At 57.1% G+C, this 22,760-nt stretch overlaps 9 protein-coding genes across 9 annotated transcripts; 6 read left to right on the top strand and 3 right to left on the bottom strand.

Annotated features, from left to right (window-relative positions):
* Positions 1 to 591: 591 nt before the first annotated feature.
* B0T26DRAFT_789687 (uncharacterized protein) lies at positions 592 to 2,445 on the top strand (the record flags this gene model as incomplete). Its single annotated transcript, XM_060446835.1, has 3 exons — positions 592 to 742; positions 989 to 1,173; positions 1,240 to 2,445. 3 exons carry the CDS (start codon positions 592 to 594, stop codon positions 2,068 to 2,070), a joined length of 1,167 nt encoding a protein of 388 aa, XP_060291653.1. The 3' UTR covers positions 2,071 to 2,445.
* Positions 2,446 to 2,820: 375 nt separating this feature from the next.
* Positions 2,821 to 4,836, bottom strand: B0T26DRAFT_756050 (YdiU domain protein; the record flags this gene model as incomplete). The annotated part of the gene is made up of 1 exon (XM_060446038.1): positions 2,821 to 4,836. The coding sequence occupies one exon, from the start codon at positions 4,834 to 4,836 to the stop codon at positions 2,821 to 2,823; it is 2,016 nt and encodes a 671-aa protein (XP_060291652.1).
* Positions 4,837 to 6,323: 1,487 nt separating this feature from the next.
* On the top strand, positions 6,324 to 7,457 carry B0T26DRAFT_680226 (NADP-dependent oxidoreductase domain-containing protein; the record flags this gene model as incomplete). Its single annotated transcript, XM_060440466.1, has 3 exons — positions 6,324 to 6,416; positions 6,495 to 6,618; positions 6,721 to 7,457. 3 exons carry the CDS (start codon positions 6,324 to 6,326, stop codon positions 7,455 to 7,457), a joined length of 954 nt encoding a protein of 317 aa, XP_060291651.1.
* An 869-nt stretch (positions 7,458 to 8,326) lies between these two features.
* Positions 8,327 to 11,108, bottom strand: B0T26DRAFT_743786 (armadillo-type protein; the record flags this gene model as incomplete). Its single annotated transcript, XM_060444310.1, has 5 exons — positions 8,327 to 8,854; positions 8,912 to 9,538; positions 9,601 to 10,641; positions 10,692 to 10,766; positions 10,950 to 11,108. The coding sequence occupies 5 exons, from the start codon at positions 11,106 to 11,108 to the stop codon at positions 8,327 to 8,329; spliced, it is 2,430 nt and encodes an 809-aa protein (XP_060291650.1).
* A 1,487-nt stretch (positions 11,109 to 12,595) lies between these two features.
* Positions 12,596 to 13,074, bottom strand: B0T26DRAFT_756047 (mitochondrial ribosomal subunit S27-domain-containing protein; the record flags this gene model as incomplete). The annotated part of the gene is made up of 4 exons (XM_060446037.1): positions 12,596 to 12,612; positions 12,668 to 12,720; positions 12,770 to 12,978; positions 13,036 to 13,074. The coding sequence occupies 4 exons, from the start codon at positions 13,072 to 13,074 to the stop codon at positions 12,596 to 12,598; spliced, it is 318 nt and encodes a 105-aa protein (XP_060291649.1).
* Positions 13,075 to 13,500: 426 nt separating this feature from the next.
* Positions 13,501 to 14,724, top strand: B0T26DRAFT_743785 (ribonuclease III domain-containing protein; the record flags this gene model as incomplete). Its single annotated transcript, XM_060444309.1, has 2 exons — positions 13,501 to 13,561; positions 13,778 to 14,724. 2 exons carry the CDS (start codon positions 13,501 to 13,503, stop codon positions 14,722 to 14,724), a joined length of 1,008 nt encoding a protein of 335 aa, XP_060291648.1.
* A 741-nt stretch (positions 14,725 to 15,465) lies between these two features.
* On the top strand, positions 15,466 to 16,901 carry B0T26DRAFT_460582 (acyl CoA binding protein-domain-containing protein). The gene is made up of 2 exons (XM_060435148.1): positions 15,466 to 15,841; positions 15,959 to 16,901. The coding sequence occupies exons 1-2, from the start codon at positions 15,826 to 15,828 to the stop codon at positions 16,864 to 16,866; spliced, it is 924 nt and encodes a 307-aa protein (XP_060291647.1). The 5' UTR covers positions 15,466 to 15,825; the 3' UTR covers positions 16,867 to 16,901.
* Positions 16,902 to 17,683: 782 nt separating this feature from the next.
* Positions 17,684 to 19,166, top strand: B0T26DRAFT_460458 (uncharacterized protein). The gene is made up of 3 exons (XM_060435147.1): positions 17,684 to 17,975; positions 18,028 to 18,036; positions 18,093 to 19,166. The coding sequence occupies exon 3, from the start codon at positions 18,177 to 18,179 to the stop codon at positions 18,837 to 18,839; it is 663 nt and encodes a 220-aa protein (XP_060291646.1). The 5' UTR covers positions 17,684 to 17,975; positions 18,028 to 18,036; positions 18,093 to 18,176; the 3' UTR covers positions 18,840 to 19,166.
* Positions 19,167 to 19,267: 101 nt separating this feature from the next.
* On the top strand, positions 19,268 to 22,692 carry B0T26DRAFT_727064 (NADH-ubiquinone oxidoreductase 78 kDa subunit mitochondrial precursor). The gene is made up of 7 exons (XM_060442845.1): positions 19,268 to 19,337; positions 19,405 to 19,752; positions 19,824 to 19,847; positions 19,907 to 19,958; positions 20,053 to 20,067; positions 20,144 to 22,048; positions 22,117 to 22,692. The coding sequence occupies exons 2-7, from the start codon at positions 19,635 to 19,637 to the stop codon at positions 22,232 to 22,234; spliced, it is 2,232 nt and encodes a 743-aa protein (XP_060291645.1). The 5' UTR covers positions 19,268 to 19,337; positions 19,405 to 19,634; the 3' UTR covers positions 22,235 to 22,692.
* The last annotated feature ends 68 nt before the right edge of the window (positions 22,693 to 22,760 follow it).

Genomic DNA, 22,760 nt, shown 5'->3' with positions numbered 1-22,760 from the left:
GCCGAGGAACAAGATTTTTGTTTGGCATGTTTCTGCTGCGCGTCATCCCATCATCTGTCTCCTTCCTGTCTCGGATGCTCGCCTCCGCCGGGAGAGGCGGATGGCATGAACTTCGAGAGCTCCTTGCTCGCCTGTTCCTTCATCCAGAATCCGGATCAAACAAAAATAGCAGCACTGTATTGGCTTCCAAAATTGAACTTGTTCTGTTTCCACTTCCCCACACGGCGTCGTCCTATCACATCGACCGGTTGGCACTCTAAGTCCAGGCCCGGGCCGTTCGTTTCCCTTGAGCTCGAGGTCCTTCGCATCGGCCGCGCCGTCAAGTACTGCGGTATTAAACCCGGTCGAGTATTGCCTCCCCAAGTCATAAAACGCCGTCCCTCAAATCTCGGCTTGTTTCATCCTCGGCGGCGGGCCAGAAACATCTGGAAGCCTCTGAGACTGCGCCAGTCGGCACGCTAGACTGCTACAGGACCACGGGTGCCTTACCTAGGTAGCCCAAGAGACAATTAAACTCTGTTTTATACTCCAAACAAGCCATCCCCACCACCATCCCGTCCTGTCTGTGGAAGGGCAGCGAGCCGCCAAGTCATGGCCGCCTTCCAGATCATTCGCATCCTCCGGACTGACGCCGCCGACGACGAAGGTGTTTGCGTCCTGGGCCAGGTCACCCCCTCCGGGTCCAAGCCCCTGAACGTCAAGCTCGTTGTCACCGAGGGCGAGGAGCCATATGCGGTCAAACGTGAGTGTTAAGCTGTTGCTATAGTCCTTTGTCTTGGCAGCTTCGCCTCTGCTCCTCTGCTCCTCCGTTCCTCCGCTCCTCTTAGCCCCTCAAACTTCCGAGCCGTCCGTCCCGCCATCCAGTAGTATACGGCCCTCCCCTCTGCACCACTCATGGGGATCTCAGATTCGGGCATCTCCGTGTCATTCATCCCATGTATGGTTACATGAGCACTAACAGCCGAGCACGGTCTGCCGGCGGTTGCAGTAAAGCACGATCGTATTGGCGATCTGCTAGAGGGCAGCAGCCCGTGCTCGCCGAGCGAGTGGGAAGCCATCTTGAAGTCCGTCCTGCTCGATAACAGCCCGCTCGACGGCATCGAGGCCGGCGCTGAGGCTCATGTGGGGAAGTCGGTCACCATCACTATCAGGAGGCGGATAGCCGGCATCAATGTGAGCTCCAGTGACTCCTTGGCTTGGAACCAACAAGAGCGTTTAACAGAGACTGATGGCAACTAGCAACGTCTAGGCACCATAACCTTGAAGCACACCCCCGATGAAGGCATCCAGCTCTTCGACTGGTGCGGCGCCGCGGCGCTGGAGCAGCAAAAATCCAGGGACGCGGTGGCGGCCGAGACGGCCAAGGTCGCCGACCTGGAAGCGCGCGTGGCCGAGCTGAGAAGCCAGCTGGCCGAGCTGCTCGAGGCCAAGAAAGCCCGGGAGACGGAGATCCTGGAAAAGGTCTGCGGGCTGCTAAACGAGAAGAAGGTCAAGATCCGCGAGCAGCAGCTCCTGCTCAGCACCGCCAGGGTCGACCCATCCAAGCTGGCCGAGGTGCGCGCCGCTTTCGCCGCCAGGCCGAGAGCCGCCGGGGCGGCGGGGCAGGCCCCCAGAGCGTCCCGCGCCTCCAAGCGCAAGGCGCTCGAAGACGCGTCTGGCGACGACGGCCCCTCGGACGACGGGTTTGAGAGGATGGACGTGGACGAGGGCGTGGATCAAGACCTGAAGACGGAGGATGCAGAAGCGCCCGAGAAATGGAACGACTCGGACGAGCGCCAGACCACAGACGACGACGCCACAGGGAGCGAGCCAGACGACGAGGACCTACCTCCTCCGCCGGCCACCCGGCGTAAGGCACCAGACACGGCAGCGAAGAGCGCCAAGGGCCGCCCGGCCGCAGCAGCCGCTTCTCAGGCGACGAAAGCTAGCGAGACGCTGACGATGCAGCCGAGACGCGCTGCTGCCACCACTACAAGGTCGGCGAGGGCGACTGCTAGTCCCTCTCCGGCTCCAGCGGCGGCAGCAATAGCAGCGGAAGGAAGCGAGATCGAATCGGACGACGAGTTATGAAAAATATGAGAAAAGGAGGAAAGACCATGAAAAGGGGCTTACCATGTAATATATGCTACCGCTTTTCCTTACTACTTCTGTCTCGGCGGGGATGGGGTATCCAATGACGGCCTAGATACACGATTGACGACACGGCATTCAATCACGATACTGTTTGGGGGCGGCAAATTTTATTTTTATTTTTATTTTTTTGAGGAGAGGAGGCGTTAAAAACCGGCGGGATAGAGACTTGAATAGCGCTTAGATTCAGCTACCGTCTCCAACCACGCACATTATAAGAGACTTCTCACGTGAGGACAGACAAGTACATGAGTACAGAGATAGGCTCAATGCCTACCCCATGGATACGTTTCTTAATTATGGTGTAGGTTCGGTAGGAATACAAGGCTCTCTGTGTATGAGTGTCTACAGGTGTCGGCTACTACTGGACCGCGTCTTCTCTTTCATTTTGAACTAAGAATCCACGATTCTTTCAATACACAAACAACTTCATCGTTGTAAGTTCGAGTTCAAAAAAAACACACAAATGTAGGCGTAGGGCTTTGCTATAGAGCACAAACCCTATCCTATCTTCCCCCTAAAAAACAAAATGCCACACCCACCCACTGCACGCTTAACTATTCAAACTTGATATGTACGTCTGCAGATTATGACTGTTTATAGAACCGTGCTTACGAGGCCACACATGTATGTACATTAGAGAGTACTTCTGTGTAGTGATACGACCTAAAGTAGCAGGTTAAGAAAGTTCTATGAGCTGCAACTACACTGCATGGCCCTCCCTTTCCTCGGCACGTCGGTAGTCCACCCGACCTCCTCGTCGGCGTCGCCCTGGTATACACCCCCGCCACCCTCTTTAGTATCGTCGGGCGTCTGGCCGGTCCAGACGTCCTCGAACGGGTGCAGGGCCATGTGGACGACGCGGCGCAGCACGTCGCGCTCGCCGTCCTTCTCGACGCGGCGGATCAGCTCGTCGAGCACCCAGCCGCGCGGCACAAAGTTTGGGTTGACAGCCTTCATGCCGGCGATGCGCTCGGCGTCGCGCTCCGGAGGCACGCCGCCGTGCGCGCTCTCGGGCCCCGCCGACCCCCACCCCTCCAGCGTGCCCCAGTCCGCGATGACGCGGTCGCGCCACCGGTCCAGCCAGTCGGCGACGCGGCGGCGCGCGGCGAGCTGCTCGTCGGCGGTGTGTGAGGTGGAGGGCGACGTGAAGTAGTCGGCGTAGAAGAAGCGGGCGGCGTGGGTCTCGCGGTCGGCGGGCGTGGCTAGGTCGGCGACGCGCAGCGTGCTGAGGCGGCGGAAGAAGAGGTTGAAGTCGAGCTCGAGGGCCTCGAGCGTGTCGAGCAGGCTGCTGAACAGGTCGTCAAAGTCGGACGGGCGCTGCGTGCGCAGGCCCAGCCGCGCCGCCATCAGCCGCTTGTACTCGCCCAGGAACACGGTCTTGTACTCCTCGCCGGCCTGGTCGATGAGTTTTTCGGCGCGGGCGACGAGGGGCGCGGCGGCGGCGTCGTCCTTGACGCCCTCGGCGACGAAGGTGGCGTCGTCGACGTCGCCGCCGGCGCCCAGCAGCTCGCCCAGGGCCTCGGCCAGGCGCACCAGGTTCCACCAGATGATGGTGGGCTGGTTACGGTAGCTGTAGCGCAGAAAGTGATCGTCGTGGTTGGGGGTGTAGGTCGGGTCGAAGTTGTCCATGAAGGCGAAGGGCCCGTAGTCCATCGACAGCCCGAACACGGACGTGTTGTCCGTGTTGAGCACGCCGTTCATGAACCCGTACGCCTGCCACTTGGCCACCGTCAGCGCATTGCGCCGCACAATCTCGCGGAACAGCCGCGCGAACCGGTTCTCCTCGCTGCCGGCGGGACCCTGCAGCTCGTTCGCGGGCACCCCGCGGCCGGGGGAGGCAGCGGCCGCCTCGGACGGCTTGGCGACGTCGGTGCCCTCTAGCCGGGCCGGCAGCCTGTCCCAGCCGCCAAAGACGTCCTCGGCCACGTAGGTGGCGAGGCGACGGAGCAAGGGGCGGTCGCCGCGGGCGCGCAGCAGGTCAAAGGTGCCGAAGCGCAGCCAGGTCTGGGCGAAGCGTACGACGATGGCGCCGGGCTCGACCGTCTCGCGGCGCACGCGGCTGTGGGGCAGCAGGGTGAGGGCCAGGGCGCGTGTGGTGGGGATGCCGAGGGCGTGCAGGTACTCGCTGACGACGAACTCGCGGATGCTGGACCGTAGCACGGCCTTGCCGTCAGCGAAGCGGCTGTAGGGCGTCATGCCGGCGCCCTTGAGCTGCACCTCGTTCCGCACGTTTGTCGTCGGGTTGGTGGCCTCGAACAGACTGATGGCACGCCCGTCACCCAACTGGCCGGCCCAGTCGCCGAACTGGAAACCCCCGTAGCACTGCGCCCACGGGTAGCCGCCGCTGCCGCTCTCCTCGTCCCAGCCGTGCAACCTGTTGCCGGCGGCCGTCTGGCGGAAGCCGCCGGTGGCGGCCTCGGACAGGGCCAGGCCGAGGTCGCGCATGGCGGCGGGCGACACGGCCAGCAGCTCGGGGTCCTTTTGCTGCTCGGGGCGCACCCAGGTGAACAGTGCACCGCGAACCTGGCGGGCCAAGATCTCATCGCGCGGCGTCTTGTGGCTGTCGGCGGGTGTGGGGAACATCGGGTCTGCCGGCAGCGACGCCGTGAAATGCCACGACTTGGGCAGCGCCGCGAGCGTCGTGCCCTGTGTTGTTTGTCTGTGCGGTGACGGCGACGAGCCGTTGGCAGCTGTGTCGCCCATGAGTGCGAGCGGTGAGGATGAAAAGGGCTGACTGAGAAAGGGGCGTCGCAACGTCATGTGCTGGGAAAGTGCTAGACAGCGGGCTGCCGGCTGCAGGCGCATCCGTCTTGTCCTCGGTCGTGTGCTGTGCTGTGCTGTGCTGTGCTGTGCTGTGCTGTGCTGTGCTGTGCTGTGCTGTGCTGCGCTGCGCTGTCGTGTCTAGCAGCTGTGTGTTGCTCTTTCTGAACGTGTGTAAGGTATCTTATGTACCGGCCGGCTTGGTGGCGATGTGGATGTACATCGTCTGGTCAAGGGGCAGTGCTATGTTTGCGCCAGGCTGTCAAAGAAAAGGAACCGCGATGATGCCAGCATCAATACGTATCAAATTCAATTATTTGTGGGAATAAAACACAGATTTCAATGGCAAGTAGATGGCCCCTCGCCGTCAGTCTAGAGTCTCGGGGTTAGAGATAAAGATTGCGGGTGTTTCGGCGAGGTGGCGGCACAATCGTGCCGCGGAGACGTTGACGGGAGGCGGGAGGCGGGAGACGACGTTAAAGTTGAACGTCATCGGCAATTCGCGGCTGCTGCACGACATCCAAATCCATCCGATCCGGATGCCAGTAATTCATCCACAACGGGAGGGCCCCCCTGTCACCAGTAATGGGAGGCGCACCGCAGCGGCCGAGATACAGTGCCGTTGTCCGCTAAATAATCCCTGCATGGGGCAGAGAGAACCTTAACCCGAGCGTCAGCATTCAATTCAACGCCCGTCGGTACAAAGTTGCACACAAGAAATGATGTAGTGAGAAACAAGGTCGTGTTTATCAATGATTACCTAACAAGGTACAGTTATCTTGTGTCCCCATCGTTTGCGTCTTTTACTTCCATCTCATTCCCAACTAATATTTTGCTGCACCACGGATTGAAACGCAGTAACCCCCAACCTAACCGTCTGAACTATGGCGTCATAGAACAAACTGATGACGCCCCGCAGCTGTGGCTTGAAGCTATCACTGCGGGGTCCTTCCCAGCGACGGCTGAGGGAAGAGCTCTGGCTGGGCTGCGTGATGCGAGCGAGCACGCGAGGCAATGAATGCATGGCCTATTCTACTACCAGACGTAGTAGCAACTCTCGCGAACAAGCCGGATATAGCGGCGAAGTTGCAGACCCCTAAGACGAAACGGCGAAACACGTACACCCGCCGCTTATCGGACGGGGTTCGGCATCCCGTTTCCCCTTTTATCTCTTCTCAAGACGGGCGAGCTCTTTGAGCAGGGCAGAGGAATACATACATATAAAAAGCTTTGCTTTATCGATATCCCCCTTTTGCGCGCTTTCTGTCACATCTGTTACCCAAAGTCAACGCTCTATGCTTCTTCGCCTCGCCGGCCATCACACATCCTATCTCCGCGCCGTCGTCGTTGCAGTTCCCTCCCCGCCTCGTGCCCCAGCCCGCGTGCTCTTCTCGACTGCTTCGTCTAGAACAGCATCGCCACGCGCCAGAATGAGCTCTGCAGCGGCCGTCCCCAGGCCCGATACGTCCGGGGCTGGGCCCATCCCGAACCTCAAGCTGAGTGACGGCAACGAGATCCCCATGGTACGGTGTGCATACTTTCCGTTCGTTGCGTTTGTCGAGTCACCTGGTTGGCACACTCGCTGACAAGCAAAAACACAGCTTGGCTACGGCCTCGGCACGGCAAACTTCAAGCGCGGCAACAAGGCGGCCTTCAACCAGCAGATAGTCGACAACACCGTCATGGCCATCAAGAACGGCTACTACCACCTGGACGGCGCCGAAGGTACGTCCGTCTGTGCCCGCTTCGAGGGCCATCGAGCCCAGGACGCTAAAACCCTGCCCCCCCCCCCCCCCTTCCTGTTTGCTTACCACCAACATAACATAGCATACGGCAACGAGGAAGAGCTAGGCGCGGCCATCAAGGCGGCAGGCGTGGCGCGGTCGAAGCTGTTCGTGACGGCCAAGACGAGCTGCCGGGCGGGCGAGTCGGTCGAGACGGCGTTTGCGCGGTCGCTCGAAAGGCTGGGGCTCGAGTACGTCGACCTGTACCTGATCCACAACCCGTTCTGGGCGGTCGCCGACGCGGCGCCCGAGGTGTACCAGCGCAAGTGGGCCGAGATGGAAGCCATCAAAGCGTCCGGGCGCGCGCGGTCCGTCGGCGTGTCCAACTACCTGGTTTCACACCTGGAAGCGATCCTGGCCGCCGCGCCGCGCCACCCGCCCGTCGTCAACCAGGTCGAGTACCACCCGTACCTGCAGCACGATGCGGACGGCGACGCGGGCTTGCTGGACTACTGCCGGCGGCACGGCATCGCCGTCGAGGCGTACGCGCCGCTGGCAGCCATCACACGCGCCGCCCCGGGCCCTTGCGACGCCGTCTACGACCGCCTCGCCCGCAAGTACGGCGTCCCCGCCTCCGACGTCGCCCTGCGCTGGTGCCTCGACCAAGACATCGTCACCCTCACCACCAGCTCCAGCGCCGAGCGCCTGCAGGGCGTCTTGGCCAGGCTGCCCACGTTCACGCTCGCCCCGGACGAGATCCGCGAGATCGCCGACGCCGGTAGGCTGAAACACTACCGCGGCTTCTGGACGGCCAAGTTTGCGGCCGATGACAGGCGCTAAGAATGGTGGTAAAACAGGCGTGAAGGGGGTAAGAAAGAAGAGTCCGGTTAAAAAATATATTAAATAAAAACTGGATGAAAGGGGTACAGGCGTGCTGGGCCAGAAAGCAAAGGCAAAAAACACTGGTATCTCGCATGTCCTAAAATTCTGCACATGACGATCCTAAATTCCGCAACACCAAGTCTCACTCAAGCTGCGAGAGACACGATCTAAGGCTTAATAATATATTCTTCTGCGGAATTAAAGGAGCGACTATGGACTCATTACTATCTCTGGTACATGCCCAAGGCCCAGTGATCCATTTCAGGCCGTGCATCTTCTCCATCAATGCGTCCCTCGGTTCCTTCATAGCACAAAAAAAAACAAGGCAGTCTCGGCTGCTGCAACCTCAGTCCCACACCGCCTCTGCCGTCCATTACCCACCTCCCCTCGCGGCAGAGCGCCCACCAAAAGTGATTCCTCGCAGCTATATTAGAGCAGAAAGGTCTGTCAAGGCGGCCCGCCTGGAAGAGGTCGTTTGGTCCCTGTCCCTCTTAGATCTGGACAAGACAGATTCGGCCTTCCCCCACAGCAGGTCGCGCACCGCAACCGTTCAATATTGCAAAATCCATAAACATAATGTGTCCAAAGCACTCGAATGGGCAGTAGCCTCCCGAGCGTAGGATGTCGGGTGATTTGTAAAATTAGCTGCTGGCGAAGATGTTCATAAAAACCGAGTCTCATATGGTATAGTTGAACTCCCGAGAACCGATCACGAAAAATTCATTGCAGGGTCAAAGAGAAAGGAGCGTAAGCCTGAATGACACCACAAAAACACCACAGGTCCCGTGACCGGAAGTAAGACGACAGCGCCTTGATATCGAAGCAGTCTAGCGGTAGCCGCCGGAAAACCGCGGGCCCGGTCCCATTCGAGTGCCCATGGCCGGACCGACTCCAGGGCCCGGGCGAGTGGCGACGGCGTGGTTGGTGCAGAGCATGCCAACCCGGGAGCCAAACTTGGAGCCACGGAGCGACACCATGTGCTTGCGAATATGGGCGGCGACAATCTCGCGATGCTGTGGGTTGGCATGCGTAAGGATGTACTGGATAAGGTAGTTCCCGTACTGGTCACTCGCAATGTCGATCAAGGGGATCCGAGGCCGGTCGACCCTGCCCTCGCAGACACGGTCAAGGTACCGGCTGAGGAACTCGGGACCGCTAATCTTCAAACATTTCTCGACGACCTTTGAGGCGAACTGGTCCATGCTGTACTCGGCCGCATAGCGGATGACGTGGTCGACAGCACGGCTTCGGTCCGCGGGAGCTCCATGCTCACAAATGTGTTGAATACACCAATTGCCAAATTGCCCGTGAGCGACAATGTTAATGTTCGCCAGCACTTCCTCGATGCAGGGGCGCTGTGTGTTTTGTTAGCCAAGGCACCCCTTCAAGTCTTAGGTAGGGGGCGAGCCAACCTTATCTTCTTCCAAGCAGTTCTCAAATATGTTCTGAACCACCAAGCTTCCGGTCTCCCCAAGCGCCACTTCATGCCACATGCCACGAAGCGCTTCGTTCACGTACTTCATGATTTGGGGTGGCGACTCGGTCCATCGCAACTCGAAAAGCTTCTGCCAGACATGACAGGCATACCGGTGAATGACCGTCTCTGGAATGCGCCGCAACAATTCGTGCACCATGATGGCTTTGTAGTCCTCGGGAACTGAGTCGAAGGCCTTCTGTACCACATGGCAGCCAAAAGGATCCATCGAGAGGTTGAGAGTGTTGCCTCGAATTGCCTCGGCAATCTTGATGACCTGCTCGGGGGTGCCATGCTCAAAGCAGCGCTGGACCAGAAAGTTGCCAAATCGGTTGACCATGAGGGGGTACGCCTGCGCAACAATCGCTTCGACAATATCATATTTCTGCTCAGAGGTCCCAACCTTGAGCTTCTGTTGTAAGAAAATAGAGGCTTGCTGGTCGTTGTTGCACACAATCTTGTCGACGATATACTTCCAATCGCAGGTAACATTACGGTCAAGTAGACGGCGATAGTTGAGTGGCTCCGTGGCGGGCATATATGTCTGTCCCTCTGAGGCCAGAGACTGGAAGAGGGATTGTCAGTGGGGCTGCAAACAAATCACAATCGAACCAGAACATAACTTACCTCCGACTTCCATGGTGCCGTTCCCGACGTGAACTCGGTGGCATGGGGGGACAGGGGTGTTCCAACAGGCTGCTGCTGGTATGCCGTGTACAGCCCAATTCCCACCCCACCAGAAGCCGGACCGGGCGGGCCACTGGAATAGCCCTGGGGAGCCTCGTACTGGCCGGCTCCCATGTTGTTGTATCCACCATAGCCGCCGCTGAAGTTGTTCGGCACTCCAAAGCGGCTGTCGAATCTGTTTGTGCGGCGTCCAGCCGGTCGCATCATATCATGGTCAGGAGGAGCCATTCGATCTGGCCGGTATGACTCCATGCTTGGTGGCTGAAAGGGAGGCTCGAAGCCCTGATTGGCGACACGGGCATTGGGCCACGGCACCGACTGAGGTCCCTCTGCCATCGGGGCTGGGCTTTGCGGAAAGGGACTAGTGAATGCAGTCTTATTGTTCCAGATTCCACGAGCACGGATAAGGCCGCCAGCCGACATGGGATCATTGGTGTCAGGGCGAGTGTCCTCCTGAGACATCCAGCTATTCTCCCGAGAGAATGACGGAGGCGCCTTGCTCGGAACATTGAAGACTTGGCTAATTGGACCTCGAGAAGTGCCCGGCGACGTCGCAGCTGACAGCGCCATCGGGAAGTCCGACTCGTGGAGAAGGCTCGGAGTCACACGCCCACAGTCCTGGGTGGCGAGGCGAGTCTGTGCCAACTCTTGGTCAAGCCGCGAAATCCTGTTCTGGGCCTGCGCCAGCTCCAACTTGAGATGCAGAAGCTCCTCGGAGGGGATTTGGCCGTTTGGAACAACGCTGGCAGACCGAGTCGTTGGGGCAGTCGGACCAAAGGCATCCGTCGCTGGGGTGATGGGGAAGGAGCTGCAAGATGACTGGTGGTCAAAGCCGCGAGAGTACATAGCCTCGTCATCCAACGACTTTAGAACCTCGTTTTGGTGCTGCAGCAGGGCCTGCTGTTCAGAACGGCTTGCATAGAGCTTTTCCATCGAGTATGAATCGACCGAGGAGAGCTGCTCGTGGTTCACCTTCAACTTCTGTCATGATCAGTTCAATAACCACGTTTCTGGAGATCAGGACTACCTACCTTTGGGCAGCTTTGGTTGACCAGCTTGGAGGTTGTCAGAGCGGTGACCGTCTTTTTCAAGTTTGTTGTGATCTCCTGTGCATCCCAGCGTCAGCCAGCACTCTTAATAAAAGATTGGAGAACACAACATCAGTGACGACGTGGGCAGGTGGGCAGGCATTCATCTCTGAAAGCACAGCAGAGCACAATATAGATCAAAGTGCCCGCCTTTGCCATTCAGCCCGCCTAGAGTGGGGAGACAATAAAGAAGAAACATACTTGTGGAACAGAGAGGAAATCGTCGGGAGGGCCTGCATTTTCGTCCTGTGAGTAGCTTTTCGAGCCCGAGATGTTTGAGCCCGAGATGTTTGAGCCCGAGATGTTTGAGCCCGAGATGCGACGCTCGTTGGGCGAGCCCGTGGACGCGGCGGTAGACATGGCGTCCTGTGTTCTTCGACGGCCTCGGCGAAGGGGGACGGGGACGGTTCAGTGGTTGCCTTACAATTGGGAAAATGATCAAGATGTTCTTAAGCAGAGAAAGTAGATTTTCCACGAAGGTCCCGAGGTGGCCGTAGAAGAAAGATTTGAAGAAGTAAATGCGCCGACTGTACCTCGGAGGAGGTGAAAGTGGTGAAAGATTGAAGGGAGGAACCACCGCACGTAGACGAGATACCCGAGAGTCCGGAGACGGGACCGAGAATGTACGTACCACGGTCCAGGTGCGGTAAATGGGGTGTCGAAGGTAAGGCGCCCAGTAAGATAAGGTAGGTGTATCTATAGATCTACTGGTAGGCGGAATAGATTCGAGGAAGTCAGGTCCCAAGTCCTGCGGTCGGGAATTCTTAAAGGAGTGGAGGGCAGGAAGAGGCGGCCTAGATGCGCGCGCGTAGCTTGGTGATTTTGAGGCTGCCGAGACGAAGGGGAAGGTGGAAGACGAGGGGGCCGCAGGAAGGAACGGAACAAATAGAAATCACCAGTTAAGCGAGACACGACTAGCGGGAGCCTGTTTGGGCACCCGATGGTCAGCTTGGATTGCTGGCGGCCAACATCGGACGAGGCGAGCCGTCACCTGAAAAGGGAAGGAAGGCACGAATCTCTCTATCGCATTTCGATGTCCCGGCCAGGAAGGTACGCTAACCTGGGGGCTACGAAATCAGAAGACTACCTGCCTCGGGTAGCTTCTAGTATCTTGCCTACCTTAGGGACCTAGTCAGACTGCTATTTGAGGGCTGCAGCTGTTGCTCGTCAATCTTGACGCAGAAGATTTAAAAGAAGACCCGGGTACCTTGTGTGCGGCCTAGGAACTATTGTAGATGACAAGTGCTTTGGGGTTGTTTGTCAGCTTTCGGTCCGACCCGTCGGCACGCATCGAGGATACCAAAGAGCCATCTCGGTTCCGGCTTCTCGCCGTGTTTGGCATTCCATTTCCGCCACCACATGACGTTTTTAACAGACGAAAGACGAAATTGATGAGGAAAAAGGATGTAATATCAGGCAGACGACCGGTCACGTCTCGATAAACCACTCCACTTGGTTGTATACAATAACACCCAGTCCATCTCAACTACAGAGGATTGAACCCAGAACGATGGGGGTTTCAGAGTCTTGGACAAGTCGGATCCTGTTGGTTATGAAAGTATAGAGCCCGGATAGAAAAAAGGAAGCTTTTGAATGGGCATATTTCGTCAACTTATCACAAAAAAAAGTTCTTGTGTAAAGGATAGGAAAAGCCACTTAGAGCGTCAGAATTGACCTAGCAGACGAGTTTGTCAATTGGTTACCTGCTCGGTGATTTGGAATGTGACTTCGGTGGTAAAGCAGTCGTTGTCTGGACTGATCGATCAGGGTATATTCTAGATTGTCCTCTATATAGTACAAATGCCAGGCTTCTTGGACGGCGTCTGGCTCGCCTTCTGTCCCGTAACTTATTTGTGTTTGGATTCTGCACCAGGTTAGCTTGGGCGACCTGGGAAGGCGGAGCCCAGAGATAGCCGTACCTGTAGATGGGCCTTTCTTCTTCTTTGGCGCGCTCTTTCCGCGGAGTTTCAGGCTGCGACATGTTAGGTTGACGAATATGCCGACTGCTGGGGAAGACGTACGCCGCAATATGTTCTAGCCGGTCGTCGGCCTCATCGTTGTCCACCAACAACCCGAGATCATCGACTTCTCTCTGGAGGTCGAGGAGATCGGGGCCCTTCCGGGGGTAGTATGCCGCAAGCGCAGGGCCTCGGAGCCTCTGGCGCAGGATCTTGTTGCCGGTCCGGACGCGCTCGGGGTTGAATGTCGTCGAGAAAAGCTGGCATTGAGCCTGGGAAAGTCAGCTCCGCATCTTAAAAGTCGCTCTGCTTCTTTTCGAACATCTTACTTTCATCAGCTCCAGCAAGCGGGCGCGCGGGACCGCCATTTCGTAGCTGCACGAGAGTTGACGGCTTACCGAAGCGTGCTGGGATGAAGATCGCGAAATGCCTTGACGTTCTGGGATCTCTTGCGTCTCCCCGTGCACTACCAATCAAATTCGCCAGGAGTGTGGGGCACACTGAAAGGCCCCTGGGCCGTGGGTTGAGCCGCACTTGCGCCAGCCTGTTGCGGCCTGCCGGCTTGCCCAGACGCTAACCCAGCTGCTGGAGTGGGGCTCAGAAACTGCCCACCGATGAAGAAGTGGGTGGCAGCTGAACTTTTGAGGCCGGCCAACGATTTACTCCATACTTCAAGAACGGAATTCTCAAATTTGAGTTCAGTGAGCGTTACGACCCGCACCAGTATTGAGGTACAGATTCCACCTCGTCGTCTGAATTGAGTTGTTCCCGTCATTCCTCCTCACTGCGTCTCGATGGCGAAACGGACACGCGGCGAAGCAGTGTCTGGGGACTTGGCAACTTCAACCTATCTAAGTCCTAAGCGCGCAAGGCCTGATGATGCCGGGGGGACAGATGCGCTTAGCTTGCTTTTGGAGAATGCGGATGAGCTCCTCGGGTGCATACGCGCCTTGAAATCAGAGCAGTCAGAGAGGGCCGGCAAGTCTTTCGGCACTGAAGATCTGAAGGCTACTACCAAGGAGGCACTCTCATCTTTAAGCAGAAAGCTCCTTCCCGCTTTGAAGACTTTAGGGGGTCAACCTACGGAAGAGGTCAAAGCCGAGGTTGAGGTCGACCTCAACTCTTCATTACAGATTCCTTCGCACATAGCCATCACCAAATGGACTGTTGCAGACCTCGGCAATTCTTGCCCGCCAATTCCTCAAATCTTAGATCCAGCGCTGGAAACGGCCGCGTTGACGCATCCTGGAAAAGTTAAGCACCGGACAGATCCCAACTATGAGCGGCTTGAGTGGATAGGGGATGCGTATCTTGAAGTCATTGCCACCTCGCTCATTTACCAAACATTCCCGACTCTCGAGCCGGGGAAATGCGCCCAGTATCGCGAGATGCTTGTCCGCAACAGGACGCTGTCACAGTTCTCTCGCCAGTACGGTCTGGACAAACGAGCCAACTTTCCCGAGGAGTTTGACCTCGAAGGGAGGCTTTCCGGCACCACGGCGAGCGGAGCCAAGCGAGAGAAGGCCCAGGGCGACATCTTTGAGTCATATGTTGGAGCTTTGATTCTATCCGACCGCAAGGACGGCATCAGGCGCGCTTCGGCGTGGCTCAAGGCTCTGTGGGGTCCTATACTAGACAGACATATCCGCCAAGAGGAACACCGAGTTCCGGTGACGACCAAAGAAGCCATCAGCTACAAGACACAACTGGAGGCGGCCATCGGCACCAAGGGCGTCAAGATTGAGTACCGAGATCTCCCTTCTACGGGCAAGAAGGATAGGGATACCAACCTGCCTCTTGTCACCGTTGGCTGCATCCTCAACGGGTGGGGCGAAACGGACAAGCAGCTCGGGTTCGGAAACGCTCTCGGCAAGAAAGAAGCCGGACAAAACGCCGCAAAGATGGCATTGGAAAACAAGAAGCTGATAAAACGATACTCGGAGAAGAAGGCGGCCTTTACCGCTGCGAGACTCGCTCAAGTCGCGGCTGAAGGAAGCCTAGACCAGCAAACCAGCTAGGTGCGTTGCTTGGTGTTTGGCGATCGACTGCCGCCCCTTACAGCTAGCTTACCGTGGCAGACTGCCGAATATTGGCTTTCATAAAGCTCACTGTGGAAGAAATTTGGTCATCGGAGCCAAAGACATGGACTAAGGTACGGCTTTCACAGGCTGACTACTCTTGGTTTCTGTTCTCACAGCTGTTGCCCCAAGCGCACAATAAAGTCATTTCACAAAGGTTCGTCCTAGGGCGTGAGAGCAAGATTATACCTTTCTTGGGAGGAGCCGTTATTCGCACCTCCTGGCCTGCCCCCCCCCTTGGTTTCAAGCCCGCTGCGTAATACTCGAGAAGAAGTGGAACCCGCGCTAAGCAGTGTTGCTAACATGGTGCCTGAACGCTAGATAAATTGACGGGCATATTTGTAGTTCTTTAATGACACGGGGTTGTATCCGTTATGCCGTATCCACGACGGCTTTCGTGTGCTTCACGCCCGTTGGCTGTTTGGAAGCCAAGTTATGGGAAGGGGCTTGGCTAGGTGCCCTTGGCTCGGAGCAACAGCACTGTCGTGGACTAAAGAGATGGGGAAGTGGGGTCTTAACGACTCGCGTCCAGTGAGCCGAGGCATTGGGGCCCCTCTAATTTGGGGACAGCTGGGGAAAGCACGGATAAGGCCATCATGTTCAAGACATCACCGGACCACCTTAGGTTACACGATGGGTTGCGAATGTAAAGTAATTAGGTACAGGTAGAGCTGTCTAAGTACCGTTTCTCTATCGAAGATAAACAACAACACATCATCATCCCATCATGCTTATGAACGAACCGTCTCCATCACCTTTCGACTAAAGTTGCACCCTTAGCAGCCGGAAACCCACCCCGCATGAGGCTACAGTGAGGCTTACACGATTGCCCTGCCCACTGAATGCGTCAATCTTCCATTTCTAGCGCCAGTCAGCCCGATCCAGGCGCCGTGCCGCCGCGTCGAGCCGACAAACTGTCCGACCTCGACAACACTGCCGCCGCCGACACCAAGCCCCACGCTCTCGCGCACGAAGTATCGAATTCCTAGGTTTCCGTTGCGCCGAGGCGACGGAGGAGGATTTGCCTACGTCGTTCGCAAAATGGCCGACTCTATCGGTGAGTGACGTGCATCAATCCTCCCGCCCTGGCTTCCATTCCCGTTTTCTCGCCGCGAACCGCGGCCGCTGGGGCCAGCCTTGACTAACAGAGCCTTATCTTGCCCCATCCGCGCAGACCGAGTCTTTGTCCATGCCCTCAATACAGTCAAGAAGATCCCCAAGACGGGGGCCGCCCGGCCGCCGCCGTCGGACCGCATGCGGCTCTATGGGCTCTACAAGCAGGCGATGGAGGGCGACGTGGACGGCGTGATGGAGCGGCCCTCGACGGCAGGGTCGGGCCTCGGCATAGGCGGCAGCAGCAGCACCCGCGACGAGATCGCCCGCGAGCAGGACAAGTGGGACGCGTGGAACTCGCAGAAGGGCCTCAGCCGCACCGAGGCCAAGCGACGCTACGTCGAGGCGCTCATCGAGACGATGCACAAGTACGCAAACACGCCCAACGCCCTCGAGCTCGTGGCCGAGCTTGAGTTTGTCTGGAACCAGGTCAAGAGCAATAGCCCCAGCTCGTCCGGCGAAGAGTCATCCTCGTCGGCCCATAGCAGGGGCGGCGGGGGCGGCGACGGCTCCGGGATAGGCATCCGCCGATTCCAGCAGGCGCAGAGTGGCGCCGACGGTCCCATGAAAGTCCTGAGCCCGATGAGCGAGGAGGATGCGTCGGAGCAGCGCCTGATGGAGGTGGCCGAGCTGGAAGGCGACGAGATCCCCGACGACTACGCTCGGAGGAACGACAAGCGGTCCAAGAGGATGGAGCGCGCCATAGTAAGGCTCTCGGCAGAAATCGCCGCGCTGCGCGAGCAGATCGCTACGGGCCGCGAGTGGAGGTCCCGCAAGGAGCGCAGCTTGGCTGCCTGGCTCGAATGGGGCATGTGGCTGGTCACAAAACACTTCGTCGCCGACTTCATCGTCCTCGCCGTCATCCTCCTCTGGATGCGGAAGCGAAAGGACAGGAGGCTAGAGGACTACGCCCGAGGAACCGCGAGACTCATTCGGGAGTACTTGAGGAAAATCTTGCCGTCGCGATGAGCCCAGATCTGTTCGTCACATCTTGGTTGTTGATACGGCAATTGCTACATCTTCTGCTGTTTGCTGCAGTCATGTTAGCACAGCACACACACATGAACACAATCCTACAGCTGGGAGGCTCCAGTAGGCATGAGATGTCAAACTGGGCTCGCTTTTGGGGCTGGGATTTCGACCAAACGCCGAGCCGCGGTCCGAGGAGAGTGATGGGTCCAAAGGCCCAAAAGACTGGTTCGAGCGTTTTGCATCCATTCCGGCTTGGGTGATTTTGGCCCCAGCTCATTATCATCCGATGAATCTGTCGAGACACCTCCTGGCTCCTGCCGAGGTGGTACCCAGTATCTACTCGTACCACGATCGGGTTCACCCGCCGCGCCTATTTAATTAGCGCTACAAGATTATGATAACATCGACAAACGATCTACGATTTCATGGGTTAGATCAACACTAATGGTCAGATCTACTGAACCTCTTTGACAAAGAGTCCTGCAGGAAATATTTCCACATGTCACGGGTGGTTGCATTCTCGACTCGGACTGTCTTTCTCATCAGGTGCCGAACTCAACGGACACCTGGTGCTGGCGTTTTCATCCCCTACGGGAGGGCTAGGCATATTATATTTCGCTTTTTCCTTTTATAGTACTGAGACCTATGTACATAATGGTCGCCATTTACCTTGAAATGGCCATATGAGTCGTATATATCTATTAGGAGAAACTGGCGAGTTGGACCTTGCCGGCTTCAAGCTACTAAAGTTGTGTATATAAATTTAATAATCAGACCTGCCCAATTAAGGTTGGTAACTCATTGCGGAATGTATCGCCAATTTAGGAATGCGATAAGTTTGTTGAGTTCGTCTTATACCAAGATCAATACGTATGTGGTAGGATATGTCTATGCATTCCCCAAAGCAGTAGAGAAGCTCAGGCAGCTAGTTTCACATCTCAGCTCTTTTTGGCGGGGTATCCAGTTATATTTCCAAGAACCCAGCCGCTTCTTTCCCTTAACAATTTCTCATCCAAACCCACAGAACCAAAACAAACTCACCGCGAACCTGTCTCACAGTAAAGGAAATATCGGTCAATAAGCTCTTTGAAGCTTAGTGCCAACCTGTGGGTGCTTTAATTACTTTGACATGAGGCAAATCGCTGACTCCCTAGGCAGGACTTACAGGTACTCACACCCCCCGCGCCTGAGGGAGAAAAATCAGTGACTTCAAGGTCGAGCAGAGAGATTTACCCTCGGAACCTTGCATTGCCAACTTGCACAGCCCAAAGCCCAAGCTAGAGGGGACTGCCAATGGTGCCATAATCATGCCGCAGCCAGGTGCAGCAGGGCCTTCCCGGGCGAGCCAGTTGGCCGACGGCGGTGGTGCCACAACGAGCAAACCAAGCGGCCCCGAAAAGATCCCACAGCTCACCAATGTTGCGCCCAGCGTGTTCATCCCCTTCAACGACGACGTGACCAAGGACACGGAGGACGGGCCCCGAGACCGCATGCAGCGCCTACGGCGGATCCTCGAGAGCGTCGACTACCAGCGCGACGGCGTCAAGGAGAACCTCCTGTTCCTGTTCCAGCGCGAGAAGACGCGCATCATGCAGGAGTCGCTGGCGCAGGAGCTCAAGTCGGGCCAGGGCGAATACAAGCCAGCCCTGAAGCCGCGCGAGGTGGACTGGGTGGTGGGCAACATGGCGGCCAAGGCGCAGCCGGGCTTCGACTACAACATCAAGCAAATGCCGTACCCGGAGCAGTCACGGCCAGTGCTGCCGCCCTCCGCCACCATCCGCGACAAGGCCACCGCCAACATGTTGCATCTTGTAGAGGCTGGGATCCAGGAGCTCACCGGCTACGATGCGCACATGGGCGAGATCAGGCGGTACTACATTGGCTGCCTCGACAAGGAGCTGGAGAGGCTCGAAGTCGTCGGCATGCGGCCCGAGGAACGGCCACAGCGGGTTGCTCAGGCTCAAATGTGAAGCAAGCAGGGCGAGCAGGAGAAGAGGGAAGCGATTTTGCCAGACAGGGTGTAAAATAACAACTTTCATCGTCGAGGAGTCCAGTTACTGCCGTTCTCTGAAGTTCTGTCTGAAGTTCTGAACTCGAGCAACACGTTTGGCCATGGCAGACGGATTATTCCGTAGACATCAAAATCTCATGCTGCCCCATTCCATGCATCTACTTCTCAATACTCAGTGTTCCACACCGTTCTCGAACAACCCCACAATAAACATACTGTCTGCACAATTCATGCCCAGACAACACAGTCAAAACAAAAACAGAGCTATCTGGTAAAGGGGATGTGGCCACCGGCGGTAAGAACCATTGATCAAGGAGCGCTCGAAAGCGATCTCACATGCATCCATAACGGGGCCATTAATTAATCTAGAGCACATGATAGAGGAAGACCCTTCGAGAGGATGCAAGTCTAAAAGCGTGAGCCCCGGGCTTGCAGCGGCAAGTGTCTCCTACAATAAGTGCGCAGTACAATTTAATGAAGAAGAAAAAATCAGAAGAATTGGAGCTGAGCGCAGGGTTTTATAGCTCGTGGTCATGACGCTCTCTGACAATTCCGAGGCGCTCATTGGCTCGCTAAGCGACAGCTTAGCTCGACTTTCTTCCGGCCCGCCGAACTCCTCAGACGCATTGAACCTTGCCCCAGCCGAGAGACAGCAAACAGAGAGAGATAGAGCTCCAGATTGCTGTCTCCCACCGTTGGACACCACTCCTCGCCACCACCACTGCCCTCCCGAATCCTCCGTCAAGACGGCGCGATGTTGAGGCAGACATTGGTTCGTTCGGCTTGGCGGACTGGCAAGCAGCGGGCCAGCCTAGCCAGCCGCGCCTTTTCGGCCACAGCGCAACGGCCCGCCGAGGTCGAGCTCACAATTGGTGAGCACCACCAATTCCACCGCCTCGCCAGCCCGCCATTGGCGTCCCGGATCTTGCTAACCAGTTGCCAGATGGAAAGAAGGTGTCGATTGAGGGTGAGCAGTGCTCCCCGCCGTGATGTGTCGCGTGTCCGTCGCTGATCGAGATGTTGCAGCTGGCTCCGCCCTGATCCAAGCTTGCGAGAAAGCCGGGGTCACCATCCCCAGGTATGCCCAATTCACCCCATAAACCAATTAATCGGCTGCATATCTCTGCCACCGGGTGAGGAGCCTGTTGTGCTAATTTGTTCATCGCCTTCAGATACTGCTACCATGAGTACGCCCGCCCGCCCGCGACCGCGCCGAATCCTGCCCTCCCCGCCACGTCCTTGCTAACGATATGCCTCACGCAGGAAACTCATGATTGCAGGTAACTGCCGCATGTGCCTAGTCGAGGTCGAGCGGTCCCCGAAGCCCGTGGCGTCGTGCGCATGGCCCGTCCAGGCCGGCATGGTTGTCAAGACAAACTCGCCGCTGACGCACAAGGCCCGCGAGGGCGTGATGGAGTTCCTGCTGGCGAACCACCCCCTGGACTGCCCCGTTTGCGACCAGGGAGGCGAGTGCGATCTCCAGGACCAGTCGATGCGGTACGGCGCCGACCGCGGCCGGTTCCACGAGGTCGGCGGCAAGCGTGCGGTCGAAGACAAGAACATCGGACCCCTCGTCAAGACGTCCATGAACAGGTGTATCCACTGCACAAGGTGTATCCGGTTCGCCAACGACATTGCCGGCGCCCCTGAGATGGGCTCTACGGGACGAGGTAACGACATACAAATCGGCACCTACCTCGAGCAGAACCTCAATACGGAGCTCTCGGGCAACGTCATCGATCTTTGCCCCGTCGGAGCATTGACCTCGAAACCCTATGCCTTCCGAGCACGTCCTTGGGAGCTCAAGCGCACAGAGTCGATTGACGTTCTTAACGGCCTTGGTTCCAACATCCGCGTCGATTCCCGTGGCCTCGAGGTCATGCGCATTCTTCCCCGCCTCAACGACGACGTCAACGAGGAGTGGATCGATGACAAGACCCGGTTCGCCTGCGACGGCCTCAAGACACAGAGACTCACCATCCCCCTCGTCCGCAGGGAAGGAAAGTTCGAGCCCGTCTCTTGGGAGCAGGCTCTGACCGAGATTGCGCACGCATACCAGACATTAGAGCCAAAGGAGAACGAGTTCAAGGCCATTGCTGGTCAACTCACCGAGGTTGAGTCGCTAGTCGCCATGAAGGACCTGGCGAACAAGTTGGACTCAGATAACCTTGCTCTGGACATGCCCTCGGGCGGTCAACCCATCGCCCACGGTATCGATGTGCGGTCAAACTACCTCTTCAACTCTAGCATCTGGGGCGTCGAGTCAGCCGACTGCATCCTTCTTATCGGCACCAACCCCAGGCATGAGGCTGCCGTGCTGAACGCCCGCATCCGAAAGCAGTGGCTGCGCTCAGACCTTGAGATTGGCGTTGTTGGTGAGACGTGGGAGTCGACTTTTGACTTTGAGCACCTAGGAACAGACCTGGGCGCCTTGAAGAAGGCGCTTGCAGGCCCTTTTGGCAAGAAGCTCCAGGCAGCCAAGGCACCCATGATTATTGTCGGGTCCGGTGTCACTGACCACGTCGATGCCAAGGCCTTCTACGAGGTGGTTGGCACGTTCGTCGACAAGAACGCTGCCAACTTCTTGACGGAAGAGTGGAACGGCTACAACGTTCTCCAGCGGGATGCCTCGAGAGCCGGCGCGTTCGAGGTTGGCTTTGTCACGCCCTCTGCTGCTGTCGCCGAGACCAAGCCCAAGTTTGTCTGGCTCCTCGGCGCCGACGAGATCAACGAAGCCGATGTTCCCAAGGACGCCTTCATTGTGTACCAAGGCCACCATGGTGACAAGGGCGCCCAGCTTGCCGATATCATTCTCCCCGGTGCGGCCTACACAGAGAAGGCCGGCACATACGTCAACACGGAGGGCCGCGTGCAGATGACGCGCGCAGCAACTGGGCTTCCCGGCGGTGCCCGCACAGACTGGAAGATTATCCGTGCAGTTAGCGAGTTCCTCGGTGCCCCTTTACCGTACGACGATGTTGCGCAGCTCCGAGACAGGATGGTGGAAATCAGCCCAGCGCTGGCGGCGTACGACATGGTCGAGCCCGTTGCCCTCGGGCAGCTGAGCAAGGTGCAACTGGTGGACCAGAACAAGGGCGCCAAGACGACTGGCGAGCCGCTAACCAAGGTCATCAATGACTTTTATTTCACAGACGTCATCTCTAGAAGGTTTGTTTTGTTCCTCTTGCCGATTTGCCCGGCTCTCGGTGCGCTGTTTTGCTAACTGGATAATCTAGCTCCCCGACCATGGCGCGCTGCTCGGCAGCCAAGGAGACGGGCGACCCGCGCACCAACTTCATGGCGCCTGGCATGGAGGAGGACAGGCCAATGGGCCAAGTCGCGTACGGGGCATAGATAAATAAAAATAAAAATAAAACACCAAAGAAAGAAAGGGATAAAAAGAGAAAGAAAAAAGAAGCCTAAACGCGTTGCTTTCTCTTTTTTTTTCTTTTTCCGTCTTGGGTTTTTAATGTAAAGCATTAGAAGAAGAAGAAAAGGATGTCTATAGCTAGCTCTCTGTCTCCCTCTGTTGTTGTCCTGTCTCGTCTTTTTTTTTTTGGTCTTGTCTTGTCTCGTCTGTCACGTCACGTCGCTCGCGGCTCCCGATTTCTGTTCTGTCGGTTGAAGAAGATGCTTGGTGTAGTGTGGTGTGGTGTACATACGATACATGGGGAGGATGGGTCGAACACGGGAGTCGCGAGCGTGATTTTTTCTTGCTGCTAGTCAGTTATTTCGTGTTGATGTATTTGTCTGTCTGTGAATTGAAGTGTGCGTGTTTGTGTGCGTGTTTGTGTGCGTGTTTGTGTATGTGTCTGTGAAGTGGTTAGGTAGGTACCAGGCAGGCAGGATGGAAGTAGAAGCCGCCTCCATCTAGCCGATT

This window comes from Lasiosphaeria miniovina, assembly GCF_030549165.1.
Source record: "Lasiosphaeria miniovina strain SMH2392-1A chromosome Unknown B0T26scaffold_7, whole genome shotgun sequence".
Classification (NCBI taxonomy): domain Eukaryota; kingdom Fungi; phylum Ascomycota; class Sordariomycetes; order Sordariales; family Lasiosphaeriaceae; genus Lasiosphaeria; species Lasiosphaeria miniovina.
Note: the sequence above shows the minus strand (reverse complement) of the source record. Positions and strands in the feature narration are given on the sequence as shown.

Excerpts from the sequence above, each read along its gene's own strand:
- B0T26DRAFT_460458 (XM_060435147.1), top strand. The coding sequence starts at position 18,177 with ATGCCGCAGCCAGGTGCAGCAGGGCCTTCCCGGGCGAGCCAGTTGGCC.
- B0T26DRAFT_727064 (XM_060442845.1), top strand. The coding sequence starts at position 19,635 with ATGTTGAGGCAGACATTGGTTCGTTCGGCTTGGCGGACTGGCAAGCAG. Across the intron at positions 19,753-19,823 it reads CGAGGTCGAGCTCACAATTG|ATGGAAAGAAGGTGTCGATT; the intron begins GTGAGCACCACC and ends ACCAGTTGCCAG. Across the intron at positions 22,049-22,116 it reads ACAGACGTCATCTCTAGAAG|CTCCCCGACCATGGCGCGCT; the intron begins GTTTGTTTTGTT and ends TGGATAATCTAG.